The sequence below is a fragment of the Hylaeus volcanicus genome, unplaced genomic scaffold (assembly GCF_026283585.1).
Source record: "Hylaeus volcanicus isolate JK05 unplaced genomic scaffold, UHH_iyHylVolc1.0_haploid 12126, whole genome shotgun sequence".
NCBI classification, from domain to species: domain Eukaryota; kingdom Metazoa; phylum Arthropoda; class Insecta; order Hymenoptera; family Colletidae; genus Hylaeus; species Hylaeus volcanicus.
The window spans coordinates 289758-314324 of NW_026533094.1; the positions used below are offsets into that span (position 1 = coordinate 289758).

The 24567-nt window shown below is 31.6% G+C and overlaps 8 protein-coding genes and 2 long non-coding RNA genes across 18 annotated transcripts; 6 read left to right on the forward strand and 4 right to left on the reverse strand.

Annotated features, from left to right (window-relative positions):
* The first annotated feature begins 108 nt into the window (after positions 1–108).
* Positions 109–3195, forward strand: LOC128882662 (ATP-dependent zinc metalloprotease FtsH-like). Of its 2 annotated transcripts, XM_054134362.1 has the most exons (15): positions 109–435; positions 484–639; positions 696–835; positions 886–1194; positions 1249–1419; positions 1508–1570; positions 1629–1764; positions 1820–2004; positions 2055–2124; positions 2173–2262; positions 2315–2368; positions 2414–2587; positions 2640–2705; positions 2765–2830; positions 2879–3195. In XM_054134362.1, exons 1-15 carry the CDS (start codon positions 142–144, stop codon positions 2984–2986), a joined length of 2082 nt encoding a protein of 693 aa, XP_053990337.1. In that variant the 5' UTR covers positions 109–141; the 3' UTR covers positions 2987–3195. The 2 variants fall into 2 exon arrangements, with proteins under 2 accessions (XP_053990337.1, XP_053990338.1); XM_054134363.1 differs by lacking the exons at positions 2640–2705; positions 2765–2830; positions 2879–3195 and having other exon boundaries at positions 2308–2368; positions 2414–2548.
* Positions 3196–4021: 826 nt separating this feature from the next.
* Positions 4022–5822, reverse strand: LOC128882665 (uncharacterized). Its single transcript, XM_054134368.1, has 11 exons — positions 5690–5822; positions 5521–5630; positions 5282–5470; positions 5169–5234; positions 4922–5112; positions 4834–4876; positions 4705–4778; positions 4592–4645; positions 4484–4530; positions 4341–4405; positions 4022–4288 (listed from the first exon to the last, which is right to left on the reverse strand). Exons 1-11 carry the CDS (start codon positions 5727–5729, stop codon positions 4244–4246), a joined length of 924 nt encoding a protein of 307 aa, XP_053990343.1. The 5' UTR covers positions 5730–5822; the 3' UTR covers positions 4022–4243.
* Positions 5823–6044: 222 nt separating this feature from the next.
* LOC128882645 (alternative oxidase, mitochondrial-like) lies at positions 6045–7494 on the forward strand. Its single transcript, XM_054134324.1, has 4 exons — positions 6045–6594; positions 6652–6902; positions 6960–7280; positions 7354–7494. Exons 1-4 carry the CDS (start codon positions 6248–6250, stop codon positions 7437–7439), a joined length of 1005 nt encoding a protein of 334 aa, XP_053990299.1. The 5' UTR covers positions 6045–6247; the 3' UTR covers positions 7440–7494.
* Positions 7495–7844: 350 nt separating this feature from the next.
* Positions 7845–10788, forward strand: LOC128882623 (uncharacterized). The gene is made up of 7 exons (XM_054134275.1): positions 7845–8184; positions 8241–8386; positions 8583–9469; positions 9535–10182; positions 10239–10348; positions 10493–10597; positions 10652–10788. The coding sequence occupies exons 3-7, from the start codon at positions 9364–9366 to the stop codon at positions 10691–10693; spliced, it is 1011 nt and encodes a 336-aa protein (XP_053990250.1). The 5' UTR covers positions 7845–8184; positions 8241–8386; positions 8583–9363; the 3' UTR covers positions 10694–10788.
* An 85-nt stretch (positions 10789–10873) lies between these two features.
* On the reverse strand, positions 10874–11525 carry LOC128882625 (uncharacterized). Its single transcript, XR_008458481.1, has 3 exons — positions 11269–11525; positions 11122–11221; positions 10874–11068 (listed from the first exon to the last, which is right to left on the reverse strand). It is a non-coding gene; the product is annotated as an uncharacterized LOC128882625 (long non-coding RNA).
* A 136-nt stretch (positions 11526–11661) lies between these two features.
* On the forward strand, positions 11662–12998 carry LOC128882624 (bax inhibitor 1-like). The gene is made up of 7 exons (XM_054134277.1): positions 11662–11846; positions 11914–12047; positions 12122–12224; positions 12276–12354; positions 12414–12548; positions 12604–12667; positions 12725–12998. Exons 1-7 carry the CDS (start codon positions 11720–11722, stop codon positions 12830–12832), a joined length of 750 nt encoding a protein of 249 aa, XP_053990252.1. The 5' UTR covers positions 11662–11719; the 3' UTR covers positions 12833–12998.
* Positions 12999–13215: 217 nt separating this feature from the next.
* On the reverse strand, positions 13216–17450 carry LOC128882635 (uncharacterized). Of its 5 annotated transcripts, none has more exons than XM_054134306.1 (23): positions 17321–17450; positions 17188–17259; positions 16904–17126; positions 16777–16850; positions 16695–16728; positions 16559–16636; positions 16483–16515; positions 16313–16383; positions 16067–16269; positions 15944–16018; positions 15813–15897; positions 15306–15746; positions 15024–15255; positions 14875–14966; positions 14777–14828; positions 14655–14725; positions 14412–14573; positions 14168–14269; positions 13965–14103; positions 13852–13914; positions 13695–13803; positions 13572–13650; positions 13216–13495 (listed from the first exon to the last, which is right to left on the reverse strand). In XM_054134306.1, exons 4-23 carry the CDS (start codon positions 16799–16801, stop codon positions 13419–13421), a joined length of 2223 nt encoding a protein of 740 aa, XP_053990281.1. In that variant the 5' UTR covers positions 16802–16850; positions 16904–17126; positions 17188–17259; positions 17321–17450; the 3' UTR covers positions 13216–13418. The 5 variants fall into 5 exon arrangements, with proteins under 5 accessions (XP_053990281.1, XP_053990280.1, XP_053990279.1 ...); XM_054134305.1 differs by having other exon boundaries at positions 16904–17129; XM_054134304.1 differs by having other exon boundaries at positions 16904–17145; positions 17191–17259; positions 17321–17444.
* On the forward strand, positions 13784–14251 carry LOC128882636 (uncharacterized). Its single transcript, XR_008458482.1, has 3 exons — positions 13784–13904; positions 13972–14065; positions 14109–14251. It is a non-coding gene; the product is annotated as an uncharacterized LOC128882636 (long non-coding RNA).
* Positions 17451–17583: 133 nt separating the features above from the next.
* On the reverse strand, positions 17584–20399 carry LOC128882628 (uncharacterized). Of its 2 annotated transcripts, none has more exons than XM_054134287.1 (14): positions 20263–20399; positions 20159–20205; positions 20063–20108; positions 19823–19950; positions 19683–19765; positions 19558–19627; positions 19382–19506; positions 19202–19327; positions 19117–19155; positions 18863–19052; positions 18707–18810; positions 18541–18599; positions 18293–18491; positions 17584–18229 (listed from the first exon to the last, which is right to left on the reverse strand). In XM_054134287.1, exons 1-14 carry the CDS (start codon positions 20357–20359, stop codon positions 17872–17874), a joined length of 1671 nt encoding a protein of 556 aa, XP_053990262.1. In that variant the 5' UTR covers positions 20360–20399; the 3' UTR covers positions 17584–17871. The 2 variants fall into 2 exon arrangements, with proteins under 2 accessions (XP_053990262.1, XP_053990261.1); XM_054134286.1 differs by having other exon boundaries at positions 19683–19768.
* A 283-nt stretch (positions 20400–20682) lies between these two features.
* Positions 20683–23781, forward strand: LOC128882627 (uncharacterized). Of its 3 annotated transcripts, none has more exons than XM_054134281.1 (11): positions 20683–21742; positions 21791–21870; positions 21916–22147; positions 22278–22331; positions 22377–22466; positions 22515–22589; positions 22634–22668; positions 22713–22987; positions 23030–23147; positions 23197–23678; positions 23727–23781. In XM_054134281.1, the coding sequence occupies exons 1-10, from the start codon at positions 20693–20695 to the stop codon at positions 23507–23509; spliced, it is 2322 nt and encodes a 773-aa protein (XP_053990256.1). In that variant the 5' UTR covers positions 20683–20692; the 3' UTR covers positions 23510–23678; positions 23727–23781. The 3 variants fall into 3 exon arrangements, with proteins under 3 accessions (XP_053990256.1, XP_053990257.1, XP_053990258.1); XM_054134282.1 differs by having other exon boundaries at positions 20683–20936; positions 20994–21742; positions 22713–23147; XM_054134283.1 differs by lacking the exon at positions 23727–23781 and having other exon boundaries at positions 22713–23147; positions 23205–23387.
* The last annotated feature ends 786 nt before the right edge of the window (positions 23782–24567 follow it).

A 24567-nucleotide genomic window follows, 5' to 3' on the forward strand; every position in this document is an offset into this window, starting at 1 on the left:
TTGCTCAAAATGATTCAGTTCACTGATAGCTTAGAAAAAAAATTAGACAAGCAAACTCTAAAATGCCTTTTAATTGGGTCATTTTAGGGCTGAAAAGGCACCCACAAAATTTATTTGAAACAAATATCTATGTAAAAACACATGGTTTTCACCAATGCCATCTGTAACATTTTCTTGCATAAGCGTCAAGTGTTTTTATATCGTTTTATTAAAAACAAAAGCTGGATTCCAGGGATTGGGCATACATATAAAACGCTTTCTAAGCTCAAACCATGGCCAAGAAAAACAACAAAACTATTCCCACAGAAGTTTTATAAAGTTCACGATGAAATAGGAAATCAATTTACTAATGTAGAACAGGATTTTTTTAAAAAGCGCTCAACGAATCATCAAGACACACGGACAGAAAATTATGATTCATTGGAAACAATACGAGTACATGAGTGTTAAGAAATGTCACCTTTATATATTGTTTCAATTCAGAGGTATAATGCATCTGGGGATTATACTAAAGCTATTGAATTTTTCGAATCGATTCAACCAAATGCTTTTCGGATATCCGAAACATTGAATCAAAGGGATAACGATTTAATAGTCGAATACTTTAAAGCACTTTTAAAGACGAATCAAATTGAGAAGGTATACAAAAATGAGAAAAAATTAGTAAACGAAATGGTGTTTGTTATTTGCTAAAGTTGTTAAAATTAAAACGGTTTTCTAAAGATTTAAATCTATCGTCGGGCACTAAAACAAAAGAATTTCGCTTACGTCTTGAAGATAATAAGGATCAACCCTTAAGAGTGTCTTTAAAACCAATGCACCGATTGTCTTACTTGTAAGGCTACGTGGCCATGTTTAAAACTTTATTTGACTTTTTTTTCTTAGCCTTTATGATTTATTAAAATATTCCATTTCTATTCTGCTTTGCATTTCCGCTGTATCACTTGTTATTGAGCGTGTTGCAGAAAATCTTTCACAGGGATTAGGTTTTGCGGTTGGTAGAAAAGTCAACCCCGTTACTGATATTAAGGAAACACTAGATGACGTCAAAGGTTGTGATGAAGTAAAGCAAGAGTTACAAGAGATATTAGAATATCTTTCTGATCCCAAAAAATTTGAGCGTCTAGGCGCGAGGTTGCCTAAAGGTATTTTGTTAGCGGGAGAGCCAGGGACGGGTAAAACATTGCTTGCGAGGTTAGTGAATGAATTATTGTGTTATTTGGAGAATGATATAAAAAAAACGTATAGATCTATTGCGGGAGAAGCCAAAGTTCCTTTTATTCAAGCATCAGCCACTGAATTCGAAGAAATGTTCGTTGGCGTAGGAGCTCGTCGCATTCGCGAACTTTTTGAATCTGCGCACAAAATCGCACCTGTCATTATTTTTATAGATGAAATCGATGCAGTAGGATCAAGACGGTATGGTATTATAGCTACTTTGTTTTCTAAAAAATTTTTTCAATTTTGTCTTTGAGTACAAAAAACTAAGAAATATTCCGTTTTTTAGGGAGGCAAAAGACAGTAGCTCAGCTCGGATGACGTTAAATCAACTTCTTGTTGAACTGGATGGGTAAAACACTAAAGTAGTGTATTATTCACTTAGTGTAAGACTTTGCTTGATATTTTAGATTTCGTCAAAATGCGGGAATTGTTGTTATTTGTGCAACGAACTCTCCAGAATCCCTTGATCCAGCCTTAACCCGTCCTGGTAGATTGGACAAAACAATACATGTACCACTTCCCGATTTACAAGGTCGCTTAGAGGTGAATACAAAAGATTATTTCAATATCATTAGTCACATTTCATTTTTATGTCCAGATTTTAAATCATTTTGCTAAGAGTGTTGTGCTTAGTGAAGATGCAAATATGAAATCGTTGGCCCGTCTTACGGTTGGAATGACAGGCGCGGATTTGTCAAATGTTATTAATATTGCTGCAGTTCGTAGTGCAGCCAGTAATGAAAAATGCATTTCAATGAAATCTCTTGAATCAGCACTTGATAGGTTTTTAATCTTTAACAAAGGCATAATGGTTCCCATATATTTATTGTTAGAGTCGTTGTTGGTTTGGAGCGACGTAACCCGATGTCACTAGATGAAAGAAAATTAACGTCTATTCATGAAGTGCGTTATTCTTTTTGTACATTAATAGTTATGTTATGTGTTATATAGGCGGGGCATGCTATTGCTGGTTGGTTCACTCCCGGTGCTGATCCAGTGTACAAAGCAACGATAATGCCTAGAGGAGCATCTTTAGGAATTGTAGGTTAAAAAACTCAATGCTGCATTTTTTTTTATGCAACTAAGAAAACAGACATGGAACGCTCCCGAGACAGATCGTTACCAAAAAAAATTGTTTGAAATGGAGGTTGGCGTTTCATAAGAAAATTTACAATTGATGTATGCTTATAAGGCACAATTAATTGTGAGCATGGCCGGTCGTGCAGCGGAGGAGCTTCTGTATGGGTCGAATAATGTGACCTCAGGAAGCTCTAGTGATTTGAAGTCTGCAACGTTATTAGCTAAACAAATGGTGATGCAGTACGGATTTGGCTTATCCGATGGAAAAATTTCAATTTATTTAGATGTAAGCCTTTTGCTTAAACAATGAAGGCAAAAAACGCATATTTTGTACCAAGGGATCCTCGCAGCTTTCTGATAACCATAGGGATGAGATTGACACTGCTGTTCAAAAATTTTTAAATGTAAGTTTTTTTGGTTAAAAGCGACATGTCTTTTTTCGTCATTAGACGATAATGTGTAGGATGCTTATAATAAAGCAATGAGTATTTTGAAAAAGCATATGACGGAGCTTACGCAGTTGTCTAAAGTATGTTATAAAAGTTAAACAGCTTGCACTATATTTAAACGATTTTAGGCTTTATTAGAATTTGAAACCTTGAGTAGGGAAGAGATTGAGTTAGCAATAAACGGAAATGTTGCTGAAATTGCAAAGCAACGAAAAATGAAATTGGTATCAAAATAATACCAGTCTTGTAATTGAGTTTTTGTAATTTTAAAGAAAGCTTTACGTCTACTAATATGGATTTCATATAAAATTCTCTTTAGTGTTTTATGTTTTTTTTTTTTATTATGTCGTTTTAAATAACGAATGTTGTTCCTTTTTGTTATATAAAATTCTATCGTTTCAAATCAACGCTATATAAGATAAACCAACAGCTATTAAAAGGATTATTTTCATGTTAAGGTTTTCTATGTAAATCAAGTAATGTTTCATTACATTGAAAATTGAGAAAGCCAATTATTTTAATTTCAAAATAACTATACTGGAACGTAACTTTAACAATACTTTCGATAATGTAAAACAATAATAATCTGGCTTCATTAGTTTGAAAATTGAAAGAGGGTAAGATTGTTTGTTATTCATTAATATTTTAAGAAGCATTCTTTTTTTTATCGTCATATTATAATTAAAACAAGACGCATAAATACTCCTGTTTATTATTACGTTGTTTTCAAAAATAATGTGTTTTCTTAAATATCACAAAGAGAGTTTGTTATAAAAAATGCCTTTATTTTATTTGGTTTTCGTTCTCTAATATACTTTTCAAATTCGGAAAGCATACTTATTGTAATGAGTATTGGAAAAATTGGAAGCCAGACTTACGGTAGCAAGTTCCCTTACTAATACAAAACAGACGTCTGTTTCAATGAGTCTTTCTACATTTATGCAGAAGGTCATTACCGCAATTTTGTAGTGCCATTTAACAAGTCAAAGTGATAACTTGCATGTTATTATTGGAGTTTTACGTCGTGTAGTAGGTGCTGTTCTTTGGTCAACACGATTTCATAAATTAGCATCTAATTTTATTGTAAAAACTCTTCTTAAATTTGAATGAGAATTGTGTTGTACACTTGTGTCATTCTATTGAAAAGGTTTGATTAGGTATCAATTCCAGATATTATAATGTTGTTTTTAAATTGATATACTACAGGTAGTATTTTATTTTGTTCACAGAACTTGAACTTACAATAAATCATTGCGACGGTTCTTTTTAAATGATAAAAACAAATTTAATTTGTGTAACATTTTAATCTTTGTTTATGACTTTGAATGTTCCACTCAAAATGAAAATTTCACTACACATTTGGTAGCAATCGACAAAACAAGTAAGCCATGGCTCGAGCTAGGCAAAATTAGAAAAAATGAAATGTTCCTGCTACCATTAACAACGAATGCAAGGGAAGAAAAATACGAAAAAATAATTAGATATCATTCTGATTAAAAACCGGAACGTGTAGCATAATTGTTGCAGTAAGCACATATCTGCGAATAAGTGAATTACATACAAAGATCAAATTCTAAAAATAAAACCTACACTTTTATATGTTTTAAGAAACATATGTGGTACGGAGGCGTGAGAAAGTAAATAAATTATGTTTTCTAAGAAATAAAATGAGGGAGCCAATGCCATATCAAGGAAATATCTTACGACAGACTGAATGCGCTAAATCAACTCACCATTAAAGACATGAAAAGTAGATTGGGTAAATGGGCTCAGTTGGTATCTAATATCAAGTTGACAATCAATGAATTTTTCGTCTTAACGTTAATAAGGAAAATATTTACTTGAACCGTAGAGCGTTAAAAAAGAGTAATAACGTCATGATATTCGTTACTCGGCTTTAAAAACAACATGTACAAAATAAAAAGAAATTATTATTAAGATTTTAGAAACATACAAAATGACAAATAGTAACAAGACGAATCCAATACCGACTTCAGTATTCGCTTGCGTTTGCATAATAGAATAACGCTTTTTGGTAGTATCAAAAAAAATTAAAAAAAAAAGTTTTGTTTGCAATGCTTACCTGTTTTTTGAGTTGAGTCGCCACTTGAAGTAAGAGAGTATACCTAAAATACTGGGTATGAGTGATAATTAAAATTAGTTTTTAGTACACGGTGGATGTGGTTGGTATCAAAGTGATGTAGTAAGGTAAATAGTCGCCAATGATTATAAGTGAAGTTAAAAAAGGTGAAATTAAAGCTAACCAACTTTTTAAAAACAAAGTTGATGTTGTAATGAGCAATGCTTGAGAAGCGTGATCAGTAACATAAGATTGCCAATATTGCATTTCCCATTTTAATTTCTACAAACGAAAAACAAGTAACGATTCAACAGTATCATCTCTCACATTTGACTTACTCCAAAACGCAAAATAAGATGAGAGAGAAATCCTACAATTTGGCAAAATTTAGCGTAATAAAGTACCTGAAAACAACTATTATCTTGTTTTATAAAGTTAAAAAGATTGTGACTTGTATTGGGACGAATGGTAGCATATAAAATAATGTGAGGACAATTCCCAGTACTAATGGTATAGATGGTATCAAGGAATAGAAGGATGAAGATCCGGTAAATTTTGACTGCGTTGGATGGTTTGACACATTGACATTTGAAGAGGTTTCTGTATTCTTATTGACGGTGTCTATCACTAAAGTTTGATTCTGTAATGGAAAATATAATTAAACACATACATTAAAACTATAACACTTACAATTGTGTTTTGAAACCATTTTCGTTTATAATGATCAATTTTATTCAACGGTGGTGATGGATACAAATGATTTAAATATGTTCTCCATCGTTCGTCATCCCAATTAAAATCTAAAAAAAACAATTATTATTTTGATGAACAGATATTTTTCAAAAAATAATTTAATTACTCTTATATTGAATTTCAGCATTTGAAATTTCACTGGTCATTTTTCTTTTGTATTATTTTTTGTATCTAAAATTAGATTATGATCGGTAAAGATTTTTTTACAGACGAACAGTAAGTGCACAATTCCCTAGTCTGGTAATTCGTTAATCTATTATAGGAACATTATGAACAGATGTGTGTTTAATAAAAAGAAAAATAAGTGAAAGAAACAAATTTTATTATTTTTTTAAAATATTTCTTTTTTGATTACATATTAAATAATAAAATAATTGTAAAAAATGTTTTTTTTTCAATAAAATGATTAAAAATTTAATAAAAAAATAAACAAGAAATTTTTTAAAAGATTTAAAAAAATTCGAGCATTTTTTTAATATAAAATTGCTGCGTAAATGCATGTTAATTTTTCTTTTTTTTCTGGCGCTACTAACTTGTAATGTATGGGCATTGCAGTCTTTAAGTTTTCTCACATACGCACACGCATGAAATAAAAATTAAAATCAAATGAACTTTCCTGAAAAAGAAAACAAAAAATTCTAGCTTCTATTTTTTTTAAAGTATCATGACCAATCGTAAGCTTGTTGGTATCTTAACCAGAGTATGTTATCCAAAAATTTTGAATCAAAGAACGATTTCATCTTTGCATCAACGTCATTTTGGTTTAATATCTCAAAATTTCGTGACATTTAATTCCAAACATTCTTTCGTTGGGTGTACTCAAATTTCAAATTATTTTTCGACATTAACTGATACTGAAAGAGCGGAAATACCGGATCACACGTCAACAGAATCTCTTCATTTTATTGTTCATCGTCACAAACAACCGTCTTCCGAATGTAGTGTATCCGAAGAAGCTTTGCATACGTTACCACATCCAGTATGGGATACGGAAGCGGTAGAAAATGTTCGGTAATAGTTTAAAAATAACTTTTTTTTAAAGACTATTTTACACATAAATTTTTTCAGAATTTCACATAAACAGCCAGAGAAAATAGTTGATAAATTGGCATATGGTTCTGTTAAAATGATGAGGTTTGGTTTTGATGTTGTGTCGGGATACGCTCTCGGACGCATTGATGAACGTGGTTGGTTAAATCGCATTGTTTTTCTCGAGACCGTCGCGGGTGTGCCTGGAATGGTTGGTGCTATGGTGAGACATTTAAAGTCGCTACGTCATATGGATCGTGATAATGGATGGATTCATACATTGTTAGAAGGTAGCTAATTAAAACGTAAATGTATTGTAGCTTGTTTTGTTTTGCTTTTTTTTTCAGAAGCCGAAAATGAAAGAATGCATTTAATGACAATCCTAGTACTTCGTCGACCTTCTTATTTATTTCGAATGGGTGTGCTTCTGACGCAAGGGATTTTTCTTTCCTTATTTTCTACCTGTTACTTGTTATGCCATCGATTTTGTCATCGCTTTGTAGCCTATTTGGAAGAAGAAGCTGTTGTAACATATACGAAGTTGCTTAGTGAAATAGATAATGGACATTTACCTTTATTTGAAAAATTGCCTGCTCCTATTTTAGCAAAAAATTACTGGAAGCTTCCAGATAATGCTATGTTTCGAGATGTTATATTAGCCATACGAGGTAAGTGGGCTAAATTTTTTTGAAAATTTTGCAATTTCTTATATGTTGTTTTTTTTGTCTTCCCTGATAACAGCTGATGAGGATCATCATCGTTTAGTAAATCATACATTCGCGCAACTTGATGCAACGGGTCTCAATCCATTTTTACCAGGACAGTAAAGTTATTTTACTCAATTCTTTCAATGATTAGAAAAAAAAAACAATTTTCAAGCAGAATACTTCATCATACAGTGTTTAATTGCAATATCATGTCTTTTATCTCGCTTAAAAAAAAACTGGAATATCTATTAATCTTACAATAATTCAATGTACATTCTTTATTAAAAAAGTCTAAAAATTTAAAATATAACTCTATTTAGTTTACAATCTTTCTATAAATCATTCAATATACAATGAATAATTAAATTTTGAACACAAAAAATTAACACAAATAAAATCTAAAATAAAATTTAAATTTAATAAAACGTTTATATGCAAAATGTATTGACTTAAATGTTTGTATATTTTTTGTTTTGAATGATTTTTTTATTTATAAAAAATGAACAGAATTATGTGTTTTTCTGCTGTCTTTTCTAAAGTCGAATATGACATACATGACATAAGTGGGTGTCAAACACACTATGTGAAGTATCTTAAATGTTGATACAATGGATTTATTTAGGTTTTTTATTTCTTCCTGCAATAAAATGTCAATCGGGGTCTTACCTAACTTCATCAAACGCAGTTCAAATCAAGGAATTTTTAAAAAATACAACAAATGCTTTAAAAAAATCAAATGATATAACAAAAAAAAAGCCTTTTCTCTTAATTGGAAATAAAAACAATCATTTAATTAAAAACGTCACAAATGAGACCAAAGTATTATTTACGGAAATTCGTTCAAAGCTAGATGAATTCAAGCAGAGTAGGTTATAAGTTAAAAAAACAGTGTCCTTGTTTTTGAGAAAAAAACGACTGTAGATGAAGGTCAATTGTCAAAGGGTGAGTTTGTGAATTTTTGGGGTATTGTCGCTCATTATTGGACAAGTATAATCAATACGACGGAAGTCATTCAAGAAGTTGTAGGAAATAGCAAACTTTTTGCGAATACTCAAAAAATTGTTGAGGTAACACATCTTGATCGTTAGTTTTGATCAATCTATATTATTTTTTCATACATTAAAACAAAAAAGTTACCGTTGTACTGGTTATTTTTATTTAATGAGTCGTTTTAAAAAAAAATGTATTGATATATTGTTTTAATTTCAAGTCGCCTAAATCAAGTTGAAAATGTAAGGTATGTACGTATGTGTTTTGTTTTAGGACTACAACGCCTTTGTAACACGGAGTTTAAAAATACCAGGACAAGTTGTTAATTTAAATAGTGAGGCGATACATAATATTACAAAACCATTACGACGTTCAAGATCTCGCTTTGTTGTTGCTCGGGATTTAGTTCTCAAAGCTTTTGGAGAGCGTCAAGAAGCAGCCTGGAGCCCCATTGTTCTTAACTCACAGGAGATTGCACGATATACCAGAAAGACGTCAGACGAATTCCATAATTTTTTGGGCCGGATTTTTTTAAATACATTTTCTAAACATTTGTATGATTTCCGCATGGCTATTCGTGATAAGGATGATGAACGTATAGTCGAAAAAGAATCGACTATACTGTGTTTGCTAAATCGAAGGTGTTGTGGAAGCCCAAGTCCTTGCTTAGGATTAGTTTCAGCGCAGGATACTTTTTCATTAACATAATTGAAACATAAAAAAAAACTTGAAAGAGAAAATCAAATAAATAGTAAGAATACACGTAAAGTTAAATAGTTTTTAGGGCATCTCATCTATATATGACTCTTCCAAGTTTCAAAAGTTTGAATCTTTTTAGTGGTTTCGGTTTAATAGTGCTTTTGTATGAACATATCATATCAGCTGTTTTTTTTTAATGTTTAGTAAATTAGCTTAACATAAAAAAACGGTTTTAAAAGGTTTCTGTTATTTACGCTGATAAATTCTGAATGGTGTGAATAGAGCAGAAATAATAGGTACGAGAGAACATTAAAAGTATTGTATTAGATCTTCAAGATTTGTTATATTGAGTTTCATGCCATCACACTTACGAAGAAGTAAACGAGCAAGTCATCAGAGATATTCAATCAGTTCCAGAAGAAATAGAAGTGAAAAAAGAGATCGAGAACGTCGATATTCAGGTGAATAAAACTTTTGTTTTTTATAAAAAATGAAAAAAATGTTTCGGTTATGGTTTCCTTTATAGATGATTTACCCGAACAAAAAAAAGTTTCTTCGGATAAAGGACGTTACGTTACCAGACTAGCATCTTACGACAGACGAGGTGATAGAAGAAAGTATTCTTGTACTTTTAGTTCCTCCGCAGGTAGTATGCATAGATCTAAACGTGATTATCGTCATTACAAATCAAGAGATGTTTCAAAAAGTGTTATGAGAGGGTCGTTTCAACGTGATGTGTCATCTTCTAGTCAAAGTTGTAGTTCAAGAAACCATGTCATTAAAAAAACGTTGCCAAAAGCTAAAAAAGAAAGATCTTACCTCTCAAAATGTTATGACAAGGAAAAACGATCGTCACCTTCAAAAGATGCTGTAAAAAGACGTTACGCACCAATTTATGTCAATGAATTTTCCCATGGCCGTGGTGTTTTTTCGGATAAATGGGCTACTGAAAAACGATCACCTAAACGTCGTCATTTAACGGAAGGTTTCATTTCTTCTTATTCTACAAAATACAATCGACAAGCAAATCCTTTAAGTAAAAAATACGATACTTCACGTCGTGGAACCTTCTACCCGGAAACCGTTCATCCTTCCTCTCCAAAAAATCGTTTCGCTCATATCCATTCAAATAATGCAAGTCCTCCTTCTGCACCTCTTATTGCACCGATTCCATGTAACGTCATCAAAAGTAGATCAAATCAATCTGGATGTGTGTTTTGCTGGCATTAGACCACTCCACTTCACATTATGCTATGTCCAAACATCCTGTATCTCGTTCTCATCGTTTTGTGTCTTCAAGACCTTTAAATGTAAGGAATTCCTTTCCTTCACATAAATCAGTAAGTAAAAACAATCAAATTTTAACTTGTCGAAAAAAAAATGTCTAATAAAATATACGAGAAAAAAACGTGGCTTTTTTGACATTGTTGTTTATGTTATTTTAAATAACAAAATGAATTCAATTTGCATTGAACTGTTTCTAGGAAAGACATCGACCTCCTTCTCCTACAGTTTGGAATCATGATCAATATTTTCAAATGCAGCAAACGGATAATGCACCAAAAAAACGACCTTATATTGATCTTTATGTATGTAAAAGAATGATGACAATTCCATATGCTAAATTGATCTCTATTTTGTAGGCGCAAAGTTTTGATCAATTGGAAATAAAAGAAGCCAAATAACTTATTTTAATTTGCTAAAGTGTTCCACCGTTTTTAAAACTTAATAAAAATACAAAACAAAAGTTTTCTATTGATATGAATAAAAATAATAACGAGGGAGAAAATTGTACAATTTATTATTTAAAGGCAAAAAAAAAGTAAAATGCTACGGTGAGGTGGTGTGGACTGTACTAGATTTTTTTCTTGTTACCTTCCGTTCAAAATATGCTTATTGTTTCTGATAATGTATGATAATACTACGTAGAAAATAACATTAAAAAGATGCACATCAATCTGAACTTATTAATGTATAGCATTTGCAAAAAAAATGTTTTCTATTTTTCTGATTGCATAAGAAAAAAGCTTCAAACATTAGTTACAATCAGTTTAATGAACCTGAGAAAAAAGAAGCGTCAGTTTGTTTTTTTGTCTCTTTTTTTGTTCTTTACCTTTCGAAAACCAATATGAGCAGCTTGTTCACGGAAACATTGACGACATATGTTAAGGTGATACTTGCGAATCAACCCGTGATGGTTTGAGCACACCTGACTAAGAAGCAAAATTTAGCAAAAAATGAAAAACGTGGTTAAAAATACCATTGGCGGGAACCAGCACCATAATTTTTAGGGCGAGTATTCATTAAATTTGGCATCACGAAAATCTTAACAAGAAACGTTTAAAAGGCAACAAAACTTTTAACGTCAGATTTTAAAAAAAGATACTTTTTTGAGGGACGTGCCCCAATCGCTGTCCCAACACGCTTCACATTTTGGTGGGCAAGAAAGGATGTTTGTAGAAGCATACAAAACGACACATCATTTTTAAGTAATGTCTCTTTATAAAAATTTGTTTTAAAATTATGATAAAAAGTTAAGTGAGGTTTTGTTATTTTTTTTAATCTAAGATTAGAAAAAATATGAAAAGCGGAAAAAATGAAAATTGATGCAGATTTTCACCAAATTATCATTTGTTTTATAAAAAATTCTTTTCTGTGACTAGTAGACTTTTGTCAAATGTACATTTTCATTTTGTTATTCTTTAATTAAAATGGAGCGAGTGCAAGAAATATTTCGACAACGCCAATCTTTGTCTTATGAAAGATTTTTAGATTTTACACCATTAAATAGAGCACAAAAAAGTTATCTCACAGAAGTGTATGCTGTTTTAGGAGGAAGTAAGTTTTTTGCATAATTTATTTGACATATAAATTGTAACGACGCAACAAACAATTTTTTTTGTAGCGGTGTTATTATCAACAATTGGAGTTCAAATTTATCGTTATATATATCCGATTCCGTTTTTTTTATGCGCTATTGTACAATTCTTTTGTGCAACATATATATTTTCAACACAAGGAACGTATCAATCCTATAAAGTAATGAAAATTATTGAAACAAAATCCTTCATTTTTCCATTATACTATTTTTTTTCCCTATCTATTTTGATTAGGATTCCCAATGTTTAAAACGTATTGGAGCCTTAACTTCGTTGTCAATGTTATCTGGTTGTTCATTGGCTCCTTTGATTGATTATGCTAATTTTTTGAATCCTAGTAATTCTATCGCTATTTAAAAAATAATATGCAAGATTTAACGTTGCACAGATATTTTATCAAGTGCACTTTTGGCTACAGCTGTGTCTTTTGTTTGTTTTTCTCTGGGTGCACTTTTCGCTAAAGAAAGGTAGATTTATTTGTTTAAACATTCTTTCGGTTAACTATACGTGGTGATAATGGTTGCAGAAAGTATTTGTATCTTGGATCAATTTTAACATCGGCATTGTCTTATCTGTCTTTGGTTTCTATTTTCAATCTACTTTTCTCATCGTCGCTAGCTCAAGACGTTGTTTTGTATGCAGGGCTTTTTGTTTATTTAGGGTAAAACTTCCGATATAATCTTTTTCCAGTTTACTATGATTTTTTTTCTCTTAAGATTTATAGTCTATGATACGCAGTCGATTCTCCATGAACACAAATGTGGAACAAGGGATCCAATAGTAAGCAATCTATTGAAAAGTTGTTTTGTTATAAGCATTATCATTTGATTTTATCAGCTTCACGCTTTTACATTTTATGTGGATATTATTGGTCTATTTGTTCGATTATTGCATCTTTTAACACAGCGGGAACAGAAACGAATGCAGGAGAAGAAAAGAACCTAAATCATTGATTTCACATGAATAAATTTTATTTCTGCTTGTTGTAGTGCTTAAATAAGCGGTATATATCATCTATTACGATTTTTTCAAATTATTTGTAGTTGATGTCTTAAAAGATTCTTTTGTGAGAAACAACAATATTTAAAATGAATGAGTTTTGTTAAAATTATGATGCGATAATGCTTGAAACATCATAGCTCTAATGTTCTTTAAAACACAATTTTTTAACGTAAGCAACGTTGCAGCATTAGGTAAAATAGGAATACGTTTGTTTCCTCGCAAATGGTTATTGCAAGATGTATATTTTCTTTAATCTCGATAAATTTTTTAATTGTTAAATTGACTTAATTTGTGCAACCCAGTCGTTTAGATTACATGTTATTTGAAAGGCATAATCTTTATGAAGCATTCGTGTCGAAAAGTTGTTTATTGGATTGATTGTTACCGACGCGATTACTGAATTCAGAGATTAAGAGAAAGTGCTCACTACAATACTAGGGTGTATAATATACGAGTTTTAAAAGACTCTGTAGATATTTACGTAGAGTCATCCCATAAAATTATTGATAAATGTATAAAAAGTACACTGTTATAATTTTGCTTGTTTTGATAAAAAAGGAAGACGCGGGAATCGAAAATGAACTTTTCCTTTACATGGCCATTTCACTTTTGGAAAAGCCGTATGTTAATAAGAAAGACATAGGTACACATTGTGGGTTGAAACGTGGCATAAAGAACCGACCTTGGCATGTCCAAGCGAATTCCCATTTTGAAAGGAGTGTAAAAGCGGTGACATCATATTTCCTTAGCAAACATGGACCCTAATATAATAGATTAGTCATAGATTTGAAAAAAAAAATGTTACTTTATATGTTTTATTAGGAATACAAAATATTTGTTGTTTTTCTTTTTTTAATTTCCAATGTACCGGACACAAAAAAGAAAAATCTTCATCACACATATTTTCACATGGCCTTAATATAAAATTAATAAGCGTAACAGTTTTGTTGGCGTTTCGTTACCATGGAGCATGACACAATTTCGAAAACTTCTTTTTACGTTTAGTTCCAAACCAGTAAGGAAACCTTGTTGTTTACAAAATATGTTAATAAAAATTAAATGCTTATTGAAATACCTTGTAGAGGAAAAGCATATATTATTGTGAGGAAGGGATGATGACGATTGTATAAAAGGGGGAGGGAGGCATTCGCCAGTGCGTGGTTTAACTGTATAACCGTAAGGACACGGCTTTTTAAAATCCATTTTGCACAATTCTAAGTGTTTGGTAGCAATAAGGAAATGAAAACGTTTGTAAAAGCAAGCACAAGTTTTTCATACCCTGACAGGGCCATTTAATGTTACAGTTAGACTCAAGTAAATAACGGTCTAAAATGTTTAAAGGAACGACAAGTTTTCGACCACACGGAAATGAATTAGGTTCTAAGTATTTTCAAAATGCATATAAAAGACAAAGAAATGAGGCCTTTTACGTCTTTCTGATACAACCTATAGAAACTTAGAAAGTCAGTGTTGTACTTATTAAAATACAGTTTTAAAGAATAGAATGTATATTTAAACTCACGTGCGTGCATTTCAATCGAATTGTGTTGTAAAGGAATGCATATGGTAATGTCTTTTGAACTGGCTGCTTTGTCTTTAACTTGTTTCCAGTGATGTGGGCACGGCGAGGAAAAATCCCGTTCACACGTTTGAAAACAAGGCCAATCGTAACCACATATTTTACCTTACAAATAAGGCAGAAATAAAACATTGTTGGTGGTAGTATGGTTAATTAAAGTGGAGAAAACTTATGGGCGTTACGCACTCCATAGCTGGCGCAATTCTGGGACCATAAATTTAAAATTGAGTGCAGGCGAACACCATTGCGACTTGACACTGAAATGAATATAAACGTAAAGAAAAATTTTAATTTCGAAAAAGTTTTACCTAAAATCAAATGATTTGTTTTTGACTAATTCGGGGGATATTCGACAAAAGCCTTCAAACCCATATATTTAGGATAATCCCAAAATAGATTGTCTTACCGTCACCTTCATGGATCCAACCCTGAGGACATGGAGGTCGTAGATAATCATGATGACATTTTCGACAGGGCCATGCAATCCTACACTTGATTCTGAACAAAGAAAAAAATTAGAAAATAGATAATTTTAAAATAAAATGGCTTATATACTCAGCTAATTGTTTTTGTGATTTTGACATGATTGGAAAAGGTTGGACTGGATTACATTTGGATTCGTATTGAACCCTATACAACGCAATACAGCTGCTTGATTTTAGAGACGTAATTGATTCAAATGTAGTTGTAAGAGACCATCCAATTGGACACGGTGCAGTATAATCTCGGATACAATTGTTTTGTTGTAAATACCCTATATTTTGGTTAGCGAGAGTTCCGTAAGGGTCTGAAAAAATATATGTTACTTGTTGCCGTTTGAACAAAAAAAAACTTCACCTATTCTTGCTTCAAAGTCATCAAGTTGCTTTAAATAGTAAGGATTTTCAACTAAACGTCCTGTGTGAGCTTTGCTTTTTGATTGTACTTGTTTATAAAGATGTGGATAAATTATTTGTTTTGTGTCGTAATATTTTTCAGAGAGCAATGTTTCTTCTTTAGGAAGCTGCGTTGCTGGTAAACTCGTGTTACGAAAAAATTGAAAAAAACGGGAAGAAGCTGAAGGGTTTTGAGAGGCATTTCTCATTGTATACATAAGAACAACATCTTTTTCCCTTTGGCTCAAATCGTTTATAGCGTTCTGAAGTGTAACAGATATTTCCCTTGGAAGGTATTGTTTAGCAGCTGAAGCGAATTCTCTTAATAATTTCGTATGTGCTTGATTTCGTTTTTCAACGTGAGGTAAAGATTGAGTGATTTCTGTGTTTTCAAAAGATGATTCTAAACGTAACACATCATATAGTTGTCAAAGCATCGCGCTGTAAAGAATTATGAACAGACTTATACCATTATATACATGAGAAAATACTTCTTTTAAATGAGTTTTTTTTTTTTGAGCGGGTTGGGTTGCGGTTTTACAAGGCCAATACACCTACGTTATACATGAGTGAATTATGGAAATTCGAAACAGAGTGTACATTGCATGCTTTTGAAAATTGTTTTTTCATTATCATTGTATAATTGATGAAAGAAAATCTCAAAGGACAGGGACCCTAAGAAACACTGGTGATGTTTGTTTTATACATATACTATCTGGATACTTTGTACGGAAAAGGAGCTTCACATATACTGCTGTTTAATAAAGAAACCTTCCATTCAAAAGGACACATACTAGCGTAATCCTGCTGACACGATTGAATATCCTTACTCGACTTTATGATTTTATCGCAGTCGTATTGAACCCCACAATTCTTAGTCATAATTTCTTTTTTCATTGAGACAGGTTGCACAGGTGAACAAGGTCCTACAAAACTATAGTGAATTGTGTCGACCAATGAATGTTAAACCTAAATATTCCAATGGAGCTATACAGTATTTCTTAGAGTGAGAGAGGCTCCAATACCTTGGACATATTGATCTGAAGTTTGTTAAGTTATGATATTAATTTAGAATTATTAGTTCTTCCAGCATATGTAGAAAAGTTAAAAAAAAAAAGAAAATTCGGAAGAAAATTTACATGATTTTATTTGAACAAGGATTCCGACAGGGCCTGCCATATTAAATAATCAATGATAATAAAACGAGAAACGCACCAAAAAACGTTGCATATTTCCGTCCATAGAAGTCGGTGGGCACGTGAATAATTTTTAAATGACATTTTTCGGACACATCTACCATTGAAAGTCAGTAACGTGAGAAAAAAAAAACGCTGATTTTAAAGACACTTACTTTCCATGGTATAAGGATGATGCCAGACAGGAACCTAATTAATGAAATTTTAAGATGAATAGATTGGTTAGTGTTGTTTTACCGTCGTCTTGAACAAGGAAATGCATTGGACAAGGAGCTGAAACGTCCTGAATACATGCTGGTGCTTTACAGGGCCTTGTTAAAGAAGTGGAGTAAGTAGAGACTAAAATGGAAATGTTCGACTCTACCAGGTCACGTTACATTCTATAGCGAAATCGCTTTTTTTTAAAGGGGAAAAATCAGAAAAATTCACCAGATGTTGACAAGACCCAGTATATTGTAGATGTGCTCTACACGAATGGCCGTCACCACGTGGTAACCAATGTTGTGGGCATAATCGTGTATAGTCACGTTCGCAATCGTCATTTTCTGGATTAGGAAGATTCAATTCTTCAGCAGCATTTTGTAAGGCTTCTTGCACATGTTCAGCCTACAACTAGGTGAGTATAACAAGAAAGGATGTTGCACATACTACAAGTAGCGAATTCGGGGCTTTCGATTGAATTTCATATATTAAATTGCGAGCTAAGTCCGAAACGGCCATCTAAACATCATTTGATTAGCAATTATTTATTTGACAATAAGCGCAATAATGTGTTTTTTACTTCGTCTAATGGTCTAGAAAAGCTAATATCATCATTTTTATTTGATTTTATTGCTTTGAAAAAACGTGAATTGAAAAGAAAAATGAAGAAAAGGTGCCACGAAAAAAGCATAAATGAATTAGTCAAAATTTTTGTCGTAAAAACAAAAAATCATTTGAAAATGATAAGAAATTTATCAAATATATTTGTTTGACACCCGACCTCTTGGTTAAAAAAAGATATCATATATTTTGTAGATAAGTGTTTTTTTTTGGTTGATTTGACGAATATATGTTTAATAAAAACAGTAAAGTTAACTACAAAAAAGAGAAAATTTTTTTTCAGAAATTTTCTCGAATGTTAATTAAATTTAAAAGTAACAGTCAGAAAAGTTTAAAAATATTGCTAGAATATAATGAACCCAAATTTAGGATGACATGATGAAGAGCAGTAAAGATTTTAAAACATGAAAACTTATATGTAGTGATACGAAATGGATTAAACAAAACGAATATTGGTTAAAATTTAGAAAGTTTGACAAAAAACATACTATGTTATTATGAACAAGTTGTTTAAAGGTTTTTTTGTTTTTTGACGTTTCCATTAAATTTTTGTTTACTCAACGAAAAGGTTCGAACATTTGGAAATTTTGCAATATTTAAAGAGATTTTGGGTTCTTTTACGTCACAGGATTCAACGGATGAATTTACTATTTCCGTCAAAGACGGTTTACTTGTTTTTATAAAATTTTGTAAAGGAATCGCCCATGTAGCACTTGGGAGACCTGAGTCTTTTGTTGCACTTTTTAGTGGGAAACATTGCGTCTCTATCTCGCCAACTTCAAATTGCGCTGATTCGTAATCTGCCGTTGCTGTTGGAATATTTAGTTCAAGAGGATCATGGGTATTTTGTTTTTTAACAGTTGTTTTACTATCAGAAGAAAGATTTAATGACATTGTGTGTGGTAAGAGTGTTTTACTATTATTTTCGTACGTGGTTTCAAGTGTATTGGCACGTTTTGGTAGGGAATTTTGTGATGAAACCTTCGTACTGTTGTATTTGGTAGGAACAAATGATATATCTTTAGTCGATAATGATGCGTTTGAAAAAGCAACGTATTTAATGTTTTTACATAAAGATTGCTGTTTTGCTACAATGTCTAAATGCAGCATGCCCGGTGAAATTTTTACTACTAAAAAAAGAAACATAGTATCAAGACAAGAAACAAAAACTAGTCTTACATTCCAGAACATTACGAAAACGTTTTCCGAATTCATCAGAAGTAAGCCAAGAGCCTGGTCTACATTGATAACATCATTAAAAAAAAGAACGCTTTTTGAATCGTTTATCATAAAACAACAAATTAAGGTTTCCACCATTTTTTGTAAATTCTAAATTATGACGTACACGCCTAAAAGAGAAGAAGAGGTCTTTTCGGTATCATTATTTTTCGCACTACTTTCGCCTTTCGTTGCTTTATCGTGATATAATTCGTTTTGCATTAAAAACACCTTGATATTCGTAGTTTTTGAAATTTTTACTAACATTTATTTAGCCACTAACTTGGGCTGTTATCAATGCATCGTAACCCGCTTCATGAAGTTTTGTTTTTCCTAAAGTGGAAGTTTCATTAGACGTATTAAAATAGTAATCTCCAGTCATAAGTGTTTGAGATATTTTTTTGGACGATATATCTGATTCAGACTTGTAATACCTCGGAGCGAGGGAAAAGCGTGAACGATATTGACGTAGCCTTAAAATAGAAAATAATGAAATAATACAAAAAAAAAAGATAAATAGAAATAACAATGGCTTACGCGTGTAAATGTGAGTGCAAAGCATTTAAAATAGTACCACTACAGGGGAAAATAAGGTGAGGCATACCAAAAAACGAGAAAATACCTATCATTGAAAAGCTGCATAATAGAATATTTTCCAGAAGTTGCGATATGCTTCGTATCATACAACCCTCCGCTGAAAAGTCGTAACCACTCAGAACAAAATTCTTTTGAAGATAATGGTAAAGTACTAGAAAGAAGGTTAAGCGCATTCAGACAGTTAGTGGAAAAAATATACTTTTACTCGATAAATTTTTCATGAATATGCAGAATATCTAATAGTCCATTGTGAACAATAATAGGTTTTTCATAATCGACAATTGCCGATATAACTCGTTGAATGCCTTCTTCTCCGACTTTCTTAAATTTCTAATGTAATAACAATAGTGTTTTTTTTTAACACAAAACAAAGAAACGTACAAAAGGTAATTGATTCGATGACATGTATAAAGCCATATTTTGAAGTAGTGCTAGAGGGGCGTAATCAAATCTAGAAATACGTGATACTAGTAAAAAAGATTTTAAATAGAAAACATCTATATTACCCTTTTTTAATCCAATTGTCAAAAGAAAAACCATTGTCAGATAACCATGTTAAGGTGGAAGTGTCCACAGAATATATTTTTTTCTGCTAAAAGTAAGGTTATTTTAGTAAAATTCGGAAACTGTCACGTAAAATTTTTACTGAATTGGGAAAGATATTAAAATTGTATGGAGCAAAGCACCAAACATCGGGATCACCTGAGCTACCGGTGCGTTCTTGGTATTCAGGATCTTTTGATGAACGCCATACAGGACAAACACCTAGCTGTACTGTAAAAGGAACCATTATTATTGTGCGTTTTTTGTGATTAACAGATGTGTCTCATGATATTTATTAAGAGTCTTATTTGTTTTAATAAAAATAACACAAATGCGAACTTACTTGCTGCAAAATTCGTGGCAGAGGTAACGCATTCTTGAAAGTATTCCTTAAAAATTACTTTAATAGCATGAAATATATACTAAAGCTAAAATTTACTTGAAAGACACGACGTTTGGAAGCCACTTTAAAAAGTCCAGAGAATTCTTACAAGTTAATAAATAGTCAATACTTAGTTTTAGGCAACATATCATTAAAAATACCTAAATCTATAGATACAAACTCAGCTTTTTTAATATCGTTAATGACAGAATCGAGAACTTCTTTTCTCCAGTTTGGAGAAATCTCAGCATTACTCATACCATAAGTTTTAATTATTTTTTTGCTGTTTTTTTAATAAGGTGTTCTTTATAAATCCTGTAATTTTACGGTAAACAGCAAAGCAGATAGGGCGAACAGTTGTTTGTGTAAATAATAAAGAAAACTGGATATTTAAATTAATTTCAAGATGACTAGAATAAAGGAAACTATTTGATAAAGTACGTAAATAAAAGAAAAACATAGGTTTTTGTTTATGATTAATGAACTGGATTTTGGTATTTATTATTGATGGATGAGTGCACGTTAAATTACAAGAAAGAACGTTTTAAAACATATAGTTTTGTGAGTTTAGGCGGGGTGAAAATTGATTAAATGTTTTCGACAGTACATAAAGATTCAGGTCAGTGCACTAGGAAGCTTCCAGCTTCACTAGAAGTTGCCGAAACAGACGCTTATGGAGAGAGTGCAGCGTCTACAAAACAAGAATTAGCTTTGAATGAGCAGACGAGCGTTTTCCTACCTATTAAATCGGAAAAAAAAAATAAATATGGTTTTACAAATAGCTTTTGTGACCTCACTATACTGGTGGAGTTAGCATGGGCATCAAGGAATCCAGGTGCGAAAAATTGTCCTCGAAGTAGAAAAGAAATTTTAGAAAAATTTAAATCTCAAGAAAGTACTCAACACGGAAGTATTTTACCTTTTTCAAATGCTCACGAATTGTCTTCATATAAATCGAAGGAATGTGACATAAAGATCAAGGGGATCGGAAACATGCAAGCATCAGATGAATCAGCCGGTGCTTCTTTAGAAAATTCGTCGGACACTTCAAGCGATAATGAAATATTTGCAAGCCGGTTAAAGATGGTTGCCAAAGTCATTAACTCTCGAAAAAAAACTAAAAAAAGAAAATCGTTGCAAAATTGCCAAAGTGCAAATGGGTTGAGTAAAATAACGTCAGAAAAAAACGTAATGAATAGAGGTTTAGACTTGCATCAAGCCGGAGAAAATGAATTAGTTGACTTAGCAAGTGACGACAGTAGGTCTAAATTGGGACAAAAAGTTTTAGATCAGCAAAACAAAAAAAATATTCTCACTCCACCATTGGAATTACTACCCTACAAAGCTAATTTTGTAAATCCGCGGATCGATAATACTACTTATCTACTACGTTCCTGTATTATTTTATCTCAAAATTTACTTCACTATTTAATTTTTTCTCTGATTGCCGGGCACAATTTTCCCGATGCTGCCTACTTGTTTTCCATTTACTTACTAACCTTTCCGCGATCAACTTATTCATGGATAAATATTAATGACTATCGATTGTTTCAAAGATTTTTCACGGCTACTCCAGATTTAATTTACTCATCAATGCGCCTGAATTTTTTAGAGAAATGCTTTGGAAATCCAACTATGTTAGTAAGTTTTTTTCTATCAAAATTATAGTAAACCGTTTCGATTTTCTAGAGACATGATATTGTTTACGACATATGCCAGTTAAATTGTATAAGAAGAACACCTGATGAAGCTTTACTGTTTTTGGACAGGTTCTCACATATTCATGCGTCGGTGGTTTGAATTATCTTCTGTAGGTTAATAAGTTCACGTGTATCTGGCGGATCTTTAGCAGCGACAATTCATGCCTGTATGGCATGGTCGTTGTACTCAAAATGGCTTAAGGATTTGGTTGGTGAAAATTTTGAATCTTCTGATTTGCACAAAAATTTAGAGGAATTGGCTATAAAAGGTTGGGAACTTCGTTCTGTCGAAAATATACGACATCAAATGGATACTGCTGTTTTATATAGCTGGAAGAACCAAAAAGTATGATTATTGCTCTTGTTGAGTGTTCAGAGTCCAGTAGTATATTGCAAACTGTATTCAGTATAAATATAATTTTGATGTTCTATTATCCTTTTTGTAAGCTTGAAAACGTATTGTCTTTTATTTGTAGATTCTTCCCACCGATTTTCTTCGTCTTCTCTGTTGGTGCTACGTTTCTCATGATGTAGTGTCGCTATTGACCAAAATTATTGTTATTGATTTATTGTAGACAGAAAAGCTTTGGTCTTTTTTACAAGACTTATTGTCAGTAGCGCCGTGCTGTTTGGATTTGATAGAATTGAAGCTTTTACTACTGCAGGTTGGTCAGTGGAAAACAGAGTATAGAATATCGATAAGTGTTCTTTAGCTACCTGTGAATTCATGGAACCTAAATGAATATTTCTATTCTATGGTTGCAAACGACAATAATTCTCGGGCACTGGTAGTCTATAATTTCATTTGTGATTTTTTATATAAAGTGTATAGGTGGAAACAACACTACGATATGCGGAATTTTCTCGGTAATGGTAATAAGGCTTTACCTATGTAACGTGTAATATTTTAGCGGAGAGCCTGCTGCTTTCAATTTAGTTCTTGAATCCTTTCCAAAGCTAACTTTCGTCCACAGACTGCAATGTATTTTTCATTTTTTAAATTCTAACTGTTCTTATGCACCGTTTTGGCGCGTTCTTGTTGAGGAAACTGTCGGTCGATTAGGTATTGAGAAATCGCTTAAGAAAAAGGATGGATTAAATGAATTATATTTATGGACTGCAATTGATGATGTGTTAACGTTAGCAGAAAGATTACAATGGTACCGAAAAATTTTTGACGCTAATCGTAAGAAAAAATTATTTAAGAAAAGCATAAATATTTTTGAAGGTTCTTGCATATCTCTTCTTCCCGTTGAATCGCATATTTTTGTCTTACTTGTTGCACCTCTTTTTGTGTCGTCCTGGAAGTCAATAGTCGAACTTGCAGCGTTTATTAGCACAAAAAGGTAAAAAGTATAAGAGTTGGTACACATAGTAGTCAATCACTGTCGGAAGTTTTCAAGGGCGCAGGTCTTCGTTAATTCTTCCCCGACGACAAGTTTTGGCTGTTAAATCTTTATGCTCTATAACAAAATATAGTCATGAAATTTCAAAACACTCAAAAGCCGTAGTATCTGGTTTCACTTCTTTATTATTCTATATATTTGAAAGCAATTCGGAGTCTAAAAAATCCGTTGAACAATGTCCTTGTATTTTAAATACAGAAGAAATTAGTTTATTGACGGAGGTTGCATTTAGATTGATACTTAAGCCTAGTACATCGAGTATAACTTGTAGAAAGTACAGGCACCGTCAACAATTATTTTAAATTTTCAGAATTATTTATTTCATTATTACAATATTTTACTTGATTCAAAACACAATACATTATTTTCTTTTTATAAAAACATTTTTAAATACATGGTGTCAACTTCACAAGCCCCATAAAAGAAGCTACATCAATAAAATTTAATGAAATTATAATCCAAATATTTTTGGTAAGAAGAATAAAACACGTACAAAATAAAATAGTTATATTTATGTAGAGAATTACTTGAAGTATGCAAAAAAAATTTCGCAAAATTATATAGTGGTTTAAAATTATCGATGCATTTGTTCAGGGAAGTTTTTAAAAATATTTACACATTTTATTATGGTAAAAATCAAATAAACTATTTTTTCTTTACTAACACTTTTGTAATAAATAGTACTTTAAATTGCTATTATACGTAGAAAAAACAATGGAACTGCTATTTGTTTTGAAAAATTCAATATATCCGTGAAAAATTGTTTTAATTTCGGCGATTCAAATTTCACATTTTTCTTTTCTGACCATAGTACTGCGTATCATTTTTATTTCATCTTGCTGCAATAGATCGAAATCGGTATAGTTATAATAAGATATTCAATATATGAAACTAGCCAAATTATTTATTCATATGCTTAAGTAAGTAATTTATAAATTTTTTGGAGCAACCTCAACAATTCTAATTTTGAAATTCAGACAAAATTCAAAAATGATTTATAAAGATAATTGATGTCTCTAGAAACTAAAGAAATTGTTTTCTAAAAAAATTAATATATGAATAATTCATGATGATTCAATTAATCTTTACTATGTTCTATATTCAAAATTAATTTTTTTCATTAAATATAAATTGGTTGCAAATAAGAAATTTTTTTTTGTTTTTTAATAATGTGAATAAGTTATTTGATAACACTAATGTACCGTTGAATAACTAATATATTTTAATAAAAGTGTGTTGATATTTCTTTTTATAAAAAAAATATTCTCTCATAAAAAAACAAAACGTTTAAATTTTTTTTGCAATGTATAAACTATAAAATGTAAAAACTATATTACAAAAATGTAGATTGAATTGTGAA

Bases quoted from the DNA above. Each gene is read 5' to 3' on its own strand.
- LOC128882662 (XM_054134362.1), top strand. From the start codon at position 142: ATGGTTTTCACCAATGCCATCTGTAACATTTTCTTGCATAAGCGTCAA. The intron at 836-885 runs GTAAGGCTACGT...TTTTTTTCTTAG, and splicing joins ATGCACCGATTGTCTTACTT to CCTTTATGATTTATTAAAAT. The intron at 2,263-2,314 runs GTAGGTTAAAAA...CTAAGAAAACAG, and splicing joins GAGGAGCATCTTTAGGAATT to ACATGGAACGCTCCCGAGAC.
- LOC128882665 (XM_054134368.1), bottom strand. From the start codon at position 5,729: ATGACCAGTGAAATTTCAAATGCTGAAATTCAATATAAGA. The intron at 5,471-5,520 runs GTAAGTGTTATA...TTTCCATTACAG, and splicing joins AATGGTTTCAAAACACAATT to AATCAAACTTTAGTGATAGA. The intron at 4,877-4,921 runs GTACTAAAAACT...CCAGTATTTTAG, and splicing joins ATACCAACCACATCCACCGT to GTATACTCTCTTACTTCAAG.
- LOC128882645 (XM_054134324.1), top strand. From the start codon at position 6,248: ATGACCAATCGTAAGCTTGTTGGTATCTTAACCAGAGTATGTTATCCA. The intron at 6,595-6,651 runs GTAATAGTTTAA...AAATTTTTTCAG, and splicing joins GAAGCGGTAGAAAATGTTCG to AATTTCACATAAACAGCCAG. The intron at 7,281-7,353 runs GTAAGTGGGCTA...CCCTGATAACAG, and splicing joins TGTTATATTAGCCATACGAG to CTGATGAGGATCATCATCGT.
- LOC128882623 (XM_054134275.1), top strand. From the start codon at position 9,364: ATGCCATCACACTTACGAAGAAGTAAACGAGCAAGTCATCAGAGATAT. The intron at 9,470-9,534 runs GTGAATAAAACT...TTTCCTTTATAG, and splicing joins TCGAGAACGTCGATATTCAG to ATGATTTACCCGAACAAAAA. The intron at 10,183-10,238 runs GTAACGTCATCA...TGCTGGCATTAG, and splicing joins TCTTATTGCACCGATTCCAT to ACCACTCCACTTCACATTAT.
- LOC128882624 (XM_054134277.1), top strand. From the start codon at position 11,720: ATGGAGCGAGTGCAAGAAATATTTCGACAACGCCAATCTTTGTCTTAT. The intron at 11,847-11,913 runs GTAAGTTTTTTG...TTTTTTTTGTAG, and splicing joins GTATGCTGTTTTAGGAGGAA to CGGTGTTATTATCAACAATT. The intron at 12,355-12,413 runs GTAGATTTATTT...TAATGGTTGCAG, and splicing joins GCACTTTTCGCTAAAGAAAG to AAAGTATTTGTATCTTGGAT.
- LOC128882635 (XM_054134303.1), bottom strand. From the start codon at position 17,431: ATGCTTTTTTCGTGGCACCTTTTCTTCATTTTTCTTTTCAATTCACGT. The intron at 14,829-14,874 runs GTAAGACAATCT...ATGGGTTTGAAG, and splicing joins TTGGATCCATGAAGGTGACG to GCTTTTGTCGAATATCCCCC. The intron at 13,915-13,964 runs GTATTTCAATAA...GTAAACAACAAG, and splicing joins ATATGCTTTTCCTCTACAAG to GTTTCCTTACTGGTTTGGAA.
- LOC128882628 (XM_054134286.1), bottom strand. From the start codon at position 20,359: ATGAGTAATGCTGAGATTTCTCCAAACTGGAGAAAAGAAGTTCTCGAT. The intron at 20,109-20,158 runs GTAAATTTTAGC...GTAATTTTTAAG, and splicing joins CCAAACGTCGTGTCTTTCAA to GAATACTTTCAAGAATGCGT. The intron at 19,053-19,116 runs GTAAGCCATTGT...TTCTATTTTAAG, and splicing joins TTGCACTCACATTTACACGC to GCTACGTCAATATCGTTCAC.
- LOC128882627 (XM_054134281.1), top strand. From the start codon at position 20,693: ATGTTTTCGACAGTACATAAAGATTCAGGTCAGTGCACTAGGAAGCTT. The intron at 22,669-22,712 runs GTAATGGTAATA...GTAATATTTTAG, and splicing joins CGATATGCGGAATTTTCTCG to CGGAGAGCCTGCTGCTTTCA. The intron at 23,148-23,196 runs GTAAAAAGTATA...CACTGTCGGAAG, and splicing joins GCGTTTATTAGCACAAAAAG to TTTTCAAGGGCGCAGGTCTT.